Source organism: Sesamum indicum, linkage group LG13 (assembly GCF_026168435.1).
Source record: "Sesamum indicum cultivar Baizhima isolate 11 linkage group LG13, ASM2616843v1, whole genome shotgun sequence".
Taxonomy (NCBI): Eukaryota; Viridiplantae; Streptophyta; class Magnoliopsida; order Lamiales; family Pedaliaceae; genus Sesamum; species Sesamum indicum.
In genome coordinates, this window is record NC_142669.1 from 9806464 (window position 1) to 9814618 (window position 8155).

At 36.1% G+C, this 8155-nt stretch overlaps 1 protein-coding gene across 2 annotated transcripts; it reads left to right on the top strand.

Moving 5' to 3' along the window:
- Nucleotides 1-535: 535 nt before the first annotated feature.
- LOC105176989 (dynamin-related protein 5A) lies at nt 536-7233 on the top strand. Of its 2 annotated transcripts, XR_016063563.1 has the most exons (9): nt 536-1241; nt 1818-2009; nt 2114-2320; nt 2598-3026; nt 3127-3354; nt 3430-3631; nt 4155-4842; nt 5689-6009; nt 6745-7233. XR_016063563.1 is itself a non-coding variant. In XM_011099994.3 (8 exons), exons 1-8 carry the CDS (start codon nt 861-863, stop codon nt 5873-5875), a joined length of 2514 nt encoding a protein of 837 aa, XP_011098296.1. In that variant the 5' UTR covers nt 536-860; the 3' UTR covers nt 5876-6244. The 2 variants fall into 2 exon arrangements, 1 of the variants encoding a protein (XP_011098296.1); XM_011099994.3 differs by lacking the exon at nt 6745-7233 and having other exon boundaries at nt 5689-6244.
- Nucleotides 7234-8155: the final 922 nt, after the last annotated feature.

Below are 8155 nucleotides of genomic sequence, written 5' to 3' on the forward strand. Positions count from 1 at the left end.
GAACTAATAATAATGATTTGTAATATCGCATAATCATTGTGAGGATTAATTCATAACTCATAAGATAAAACAACAAAAATGACATTTGAAAACTGTTCAATTAAAAGGACTAAAAATATCAGAGAAACATAATTGAAGATAAACACTATGCACATAAAAAAAAAAAAAAATCTTGCAAAGTAAAATTGATGATAATTATAAACTAAATTTCATATCAAATTTGGATGCATAAGAGTTCATGCTAGATATACTTTCGTAATATGTAATATAATTAACACATATACATGCTTATATATATACATATATTTACACATATACTTGAGTTTGTCCGACTTTCTATATATCTGTATTTTATTATTAAGGGAGGACAATCTTTCGGTGTATTACTTTTTATGGCTCGTCAATTTTTATTTTTTAACTATTATAATTAGTTTTTATTTCTGATTTCTCAATTTAAAAATCCCTTTTTGTTTTGTCTTTTTGTTTTCAATTTTTTTTGTTTTTTATTTAATTGATATATTTTTTTCACGTACCACATATACTAATAATAAATACAGCACAATTTGAGAATATATTTGGGCCTAAAAGGCTATATACTGATGGGCTGATCTTAGCAGTTGCAACTTAGGGTCGTTGAGACTATTGGCCCATTAAGTGGCCCATCCAACTCGAGTACGTGACTATTGGCCCATCAAGTGGCCCATCCAACTCGAGTATGTGACTATTGGCCCATCAAGTGGCCCATCCAACTCGAGTATCTAACGGCTCTCTACGTCTTCAAATTCAAAATTTGAACGACCCTATTCGCTTCCCAGCGCCTGCGTTTCCCCTCTCTGACTCTCTCTCCCTCTCTCTCTTCAATGGCCACCACCAGTAACGGTCCGGGAACCGCCATCGATTTCATCACTACACCCAGTAAAACCCAGACCGGCGCAAAGTCTGCTTCCGGGAAGCGCCAGCGCCATGACTCTGTGGACGCTTTAAACAAGTCAGCTTCCGAATTCAAAACGAGATTCGAGGCCTACAACCGGCTGCAGGCTGCCGCCGTTGCATTTGGAGAGAAACTCCCAATACCGGAGATTGTCGCTATCGGAGGTCAATCTGATGGCAAGAGTTCGCTCCTTGAAGCCCTGCTAGGGTTCAGGTTCAATGTACGGGAAGTTGAAATGGGCACACGACGCCCGCTCATTCTCCAGATGGTTCATGATCCCACTGCTATGGAGCCCCGATGCCGCTTTCAGGTGCTCTACATTTTTTTTTCTTTTTCTTTTTCCAAAGCCTCCCCCCCCCCCGGCCCAAATTTGTATTTTGGAAGAGTTTTGCGTGTTTGATATGAGGTACTATATCAGTACCTATTGAAATTTAGAATGGATGTTGATCCATAGAACTGAGCACATGGGTTTTTAGCTGATTATAGTTTTACAGAATTTGTCGAAAGTGTTGACAATTCCAGGTCTGGTGCTTAGATTCCTTAATATCAAAAGCTATGTTGGGGTCTTTTGCACTTCCTACAGTTTGGGATCATCTCTGAATTTTGTGCGGAAGAGTTAATTCTGGTGAAAAGATGAAATTTGGATTAAGAATTTGATTTTATCTTATAAAAGGTTTCATGTTTGACTTATTTAATAAAATCAGTCAATGAGAGATGCTCAGCCTGGCAATTACTGTCAACATTAATGGATTGGATTTTGGGATTTAAATAACTATTCTACAAGTCCTATTTGCTTCTGGACCAAAACCAACTTTTTCTTGATGAGTAAAAGTGTCCTGCGGTGTATTTTAGCATAAAAAAAACTGAAAAATGAGCTTTTAAACAGGAAGAGGATTCTGAAGAATATGGGAGTCCTATTGTATCATCTACTGCAATTGCAGATTACATAAAGTTGCGGACTGAAGCACTTTTGAGGAAGACCAGAACTGCAGTTTCTTCTAAGCCTATTATTATGCGAGCAGAATATGCACATTGTCCTAATCTCACCATTATTGATACTCCAGGCTTTGTTCTCAAGGTATGCAAGGAAAAAGGAGTAAAAGAAAATTGAAGTTTTTTGTATTTACTTTTTCCTTTTAGAGTTTCCAATGAGAATTTATGTGATATTTTGAAATACAACAGGCAAAGAAGGGCGAACCTGAGAGTACACCGGATGAAATTTTGTCAATGGTGAAGTCCTTAGCTAGTCCGCCACATCGCATTCTTGTTTTTCTTCAACAGAGTAGTGTAGAATGGTGCTCGTCTTTGTGGTTAGATGCTGTTCGTGAAATAGATCCAGCCTTTAGACGAACACTCATTGTTGTCTCCAAATTTGATAACCGTCTCAAGGTACTGTTCAACTAAAAGCTTGTGGACAAAATGTAATTAGTGATAAGTAATACATAAGATATCATAACCAATTATGATTTTGGATATACAATGAATGATTAGTCAACTTGCTTGCTTGAGTAAATAATATCTCCTGCACGCTCGGCATGACTTGTTCTTTTGTGCACCAATCATGGAAGAGTTATTCTTCCTTTTGTTGTTGGTGCTGCTAATGTTATGGGAAAAATGATTTTGAGAAAAAAAGTTGGAAGATGAGTTGAATAGTCAATATATGCAGGAGTTCAGCGACCGTTGGGAAGTTGATCGCTATTTGAGTGCAAATGGATATCTTGGAGAGAACACTCGGCCATTTTTTGTTGCCCTGCCTAAAGAGAGAAGCTCAGTTTCTAATGAAGAGTTCCGGAGGCAAATTTCTCAGGTAGATACAGAAGTACTACGTTATCTACGAGATGGTGTTAAAGGGGGATTTGATGAAGAGAAGTACAAATCCTACATAGGGTTTGGATGCCTCAGAGATTATTTAGAATCTGAACTCCAGAAGAAATACAAAGAAGCTGCCCCTGCCACATTGGCGTTACTGGAACAGCGTTGCACCGAAGTCACAGCTGAATTGAACAGATTGGACAGCAGAATACAGGCAACTTCTGATGTGGCTCATCTTCGCAGATCTGCCATGTTGCATGCTGCTTCCATCTGCAGCCATCTGGTGTATACTCTATCTAGATTTGGATGAAATATTTTTCTATTTGAGCCATGAAGTTAATTTTGATTATGATTTGAACTTGTGGTTCTTGTAATTGCTAAAGGAAGCACTTCTTGAGGGAGCAGCAGATCCAGCACCAGAGCAATGGGGGAAGACAACAGAAGAGGAAAAATCGAACAGTGGTATAGGTGGTTGGCCTGGTGTTACCAGAGAGATAAAGCCTCCAAACGCTACTCTTCGTCTTTATGGGGGCGCTGCATTTGAAAGAGTGGTGCATGAGTTTCGTTGTGCCACATATTCCATGGAATGCCCAGTTGTGTCAAGGGAGAAGGTACTTTAGATCAATATGACTTTGACTGCGTAGGGAATTAGTCTACATAAATTTTCATATCCCATGCTATGTCAGGTAGCGAATATCTTACTTGCCCATGCTGGAAGGGGTGGAAGTAGAGGAGTTACAGAGGCTGCTGCGGAGATTGCACGTGCTGCAGCCCAGTCGTGGCTTGCACCTCTTCTTGACACAGCATGTGATCGGCTTGCTTTCGTATTGTCTAATCTTTTTGATATTGCTATTGAGAGAAATCATCATCATCATCATCATTTTGGATGTAAGTTCAGAAATCCTTAAATTTTCTCTTAATTAATTTTTTCCAATGTAACATGTCAATCAAATGGTCCTTTGAATTTACTAGAAATTGACGTGTCGTTAATAGTAACAGTTCTTAATCTGGATTTCAACGGTAGGTTCTAGGTTGTGGGATCAAGGGTCATGGTAGCCACATTATAATAATAGTGTCTGTGATTAATTTTCCATGACCCAAGCTTCTGACAATTATGTGTGCACCAGAAGATGTTTTTTGGCTGGAGCCTTGAAACTTGGCTTAAGTATTGTATGCTGAAGCTGGAAACTAGAATTAGTGCGTCTTAGCTTCTTCTGGTCCTTGAGTAGTGGTTAGTTAGCAGTTGTAAAAATAAATCAACTTATGGGAAATGTTAGCAAATTCATCAAATCTGAATCCATTTTTCCCTCCTGTTAATTTCTCCCTTGCTTCTCCACGTAATCAAGATGGGTATGGGAGTAACTCTAGATAATTGATTCACTAATTCTTTTATTTTGTTAAATTCTATAAGATGGTCAGCTATATGGAGATATGGACGTGTATGTTGGTTTTCATGCTGCTTTGAGGCACTCGTACAACTGCTTTGTAAAGGATCTTGCCAAGCAATGCAAACAAGCTGTTCGTCACCATCTTGACTCAGTTACCAGCCCATATTCTCAGGTCTGCTATGAGAATGATGTATTGGGGAATTTCAGTTCAGGTATAAGCACAAATTATCAAATAAATCGAGTCCCAGCTGGATCATTTTGTCTTGAGCTATCCGACGAAGCGCCTGCCGTGCACAAGGTAATTAGTAGCAACCAAGAAAACATGCCGCCAGAGAAAAATGAAACTACACCAGGAAAAGTGGCTGAAGCTAGAGAAGCTCTTCGAGAATGTCAGATGACTGTGCCTGAGACACCATCACCCGATCAACCACGTGATGAGAACTATGCAGTTAAAAAGGAACTTGGTAATTGTGTTGAAGTCGGAGCAAGAAAACGCCAGCCTAGAATTACAGGCAACAACAGGAATTTGGATCCTTTTAGGAGCCAAAATGGTGGTGGTCTTTCACTGGTGAGTGGGGATTCTGCTTCCCGACCAGGATCAGCTTACACAGAGATATGTTCATCTACTGCACGTCATTTTGCTCGAATTCGTGAAGTTCTGATTGAGAGGGGGGTGGCATCAAGTTTAAATTCTGGCTTTTTGACACCATGGTATGTGGCTGCCCTTGCATCCTTGTGAAACCATGTGTTATATATCTATGTGATTTTTTTTCAATTAACTATTAATCACATAAAACGTGTTGCCAGTTTTCTATGCTGATTCTGCAAATAGTGCCCTGCATGGCTAGTTTGTGTTTTTGACAGAGTGCATAAAACAGTTCAAAGTGACTAATTTTTTTTCTTGCTGTTTGAATAGGTTTTTTTTATTGTTATGGGTTCTTGTAGCTTCATTTATTTTGACTTTTTTCACGGGATTTAGATGTGTTTGTTCCTAAATTTCATGTGTGCCTGTGCTGTGCTCTAAATCTTGGTCTCCCAATCTAATAATTTTTACTTATTTGCTTTTCTTGTATACATGTAGCATATGCATTTGCTGTTCACTCTTTCAGTTGTCAACGGCCCAATTTACTTGAATTTACCTTGGTATCTTTGTTTTGATTTTTTCTGTAAAAGTTTGGTTTTATTTTCTTTCTATTCCTGGAGATTTATTCACAGGGCTTCGAACGCTCGCCAAAAAGAAAGAAATATGAATTTTGAAATCCCAGAGTTCTATCAAACAATCAAAATTACTTCAGTGATTTTCATTTTAGATAAGTTTCTAGGTGGTCCTTTTGAGCTCAGAGAAAATGAAACGACAAAAGAACATAATTCTGGTTACTAATCACCAACCTTCTCCTTGTTCATTTCAGCATAATAAAGTCATTGGTGAATCCTTTGAACTCATTTTGGTACAAGTTTTGCATGACATTTCATATATCTTAAGCTTATATTACCAAAATCCTTTTGCAGACTAGTCATATTTAACTTATCACATATTATCTTACTCCACTTGTGCAGCCGAGAGCGGCTTATGGTAGCACTTGGATTGGATTTGTTTGCTGTGAGTGACGAGAAATTCATGGACATGTTTGTTGTCCCTGGAGCAATTGATGCACTTCAGAACGAAAAGCAGGCCCTTCAGAAGCGGCAGAAACTACTGCACTCTTGCTTGAATGACTTCAAAAATGTGGCAAGAGCACTTTGAGAGAAACTTCTCACATATTACACCAGGAATGAACCTCATGATCAATGAATTTTCATATCGAATTCGCTGGGAGAGATGGGAATCCTTTGTTTTCACGTCCAGTGAAACCATCAAGAGATCTCCCTTCTTACAAGGTATGAGTTGGCTCATTTCTTTGTAAGACTTGCATTACTTTGCCTGACTTGCAATATTAGTAGTTTAATTGGGGGAGGATGATAGTTGTAATATGTGCATCATGCATGTCATGCAGTGCTTTTATTCATTGAAACTCTATTCTCTTTTTCCCTGTTGTGAATAATATGTTCCCGAATCAATGACCCTATGGTTCTGAATATGTGAGTGAATGCAGAAGAAAGTTCTTTCCCAGAATTCCATCTCTTTTTCTGTGAAATATTGTCTGTTTGTTAGTTTAGGCAAAAATATGTCATATTAATTGTAATCACCATATTAAATATCCTTTGCATATCACATCGATTGTGATCATTTTCTCTTTATTCCATATCCAAATGTATTCTCAAAATAATATTCATTTCTCCAAAATTTTTATTTAATTTTTAAGGTAAATTACGTTTATCATCCATGAAGTTTGGCAAAATTACAAATATTTCCTCATAAGTAAGGTAACAATATTTTACCATTGCTGATTTTTATTAAAAATAATATACGGATATTACACTCTCCTCTCCAGAGGTTTAGTTTAATTAATAAAAACCCTTATGGTTTGAAAAATTACATCTATAACCCCTTGAGGTTTACTCCTGTTTGATAAATAAGTCCTTCCGTTAGTTAAAATTCACAGAATTTGTGTTGATATTAACAAAAAAATTAAACGCTTTATCTTTGATTGACTTATTCTTGACTTATTGCAGGTCAAATAATCCATTGAATCTTGCCCTGAGGTTTGATGTAATTACACGTAGACCTCCTGTAGTTTGGAAAATTACATTTAATACCCCTAAGATTTGCATTTTGTCTAACAAATAAGTCCCTTCGTTAGTCAAAATTCACCGAATTTGCTGATCTTTACAAAAAAAAAATATTTCCTTTTGATTGACTTAAAACTGACTTATTATAAGTCGATTAATTTTTTTCAGACTAAACTACGTTTATAAGGTGAAGATATACCTCATCACATACATTAATGCGTGAAGATGTATGAGTGTTATTTGGTAATAAAAAGATTTATTTGATCTGTTAATAATAAGGAAATATAATTTTTTTTCTAATTTTCTTGTTAATTATCAGTAAATTGTGTGGATTTGGACTAACGGAGGAGATTTATTTGTTAGACGGAAGCAAACCTTAAGGGTGCACGATGTAATTTCCCAAACCACAGGGGATGGGGGTGTAATTATCCCAATGTATTAACGCTTGAAGTCGTATAAGGGCAATTTGATTATAAAAAGGTTTATCTGACCTGTAATAAATCAATTGGGGGTAAATATAATTTTTTTTCGATTCTGTTAATATCAGCAAATTCGATGAATTTTAACTAACGAGTGGAATTATTTGTTAGAAGGAAACAAACTTTAGAGGTGCTAAGTGTAATTTTTCAAACTACAGGCTATCTATATGCAATTATATCAAATCTCTGGGGAGGAAAGTGTAATTATCCCAAAATATGTGAAGAAATATGAAGGATGGGTAATTAAATACTCCATAGGGAATATTAGCTCATAAAAATATTTTTAAAAAATTATAATTCATAATTTAAATGGGTATTTTGATTAGTACACCACAATTTTAAAAAATGGTTTTCTAATGATTTTTAAATAATTATTCTCTAGGATCTAGTGTGTCACACATCTCTAGTCTTGATTATTTTATTTTACACAGACTTAAGACACAAATAATATAAACGTGTATGAGTCAAAAAGCTTACTTTAAATTTGTATTTAAGGAAGAATCTGTCAACCGATTAATAGTACAAGTAGTAGTCATTAGTCACTTTCCTTATGTATTACTGCTAATAATGCTATTTAATAATATGATTCTTCATGCTCTTCCTTTTTTTTCTTTTTTTAACTGCTGATGCTATCATTATTAAATTAAAATCTGACAGCTACATATAAGCATGCGCATCGAGGACTTGTTTCAGTGAGTTTATAAGCGTTTAAAGCTTATAAGATATTGTAAAGTGTTTGATCAATTTCCTAAAAGACGAGCTTTTATAAGATTTAAAATAAGAAATTAAGCTCCTTTCAGAAAAGTACGTTGTTTTTGAGTTATTTGAAGGGATAGTTACATTTACATTCCCTAATTTATGATCTGTTAACATAA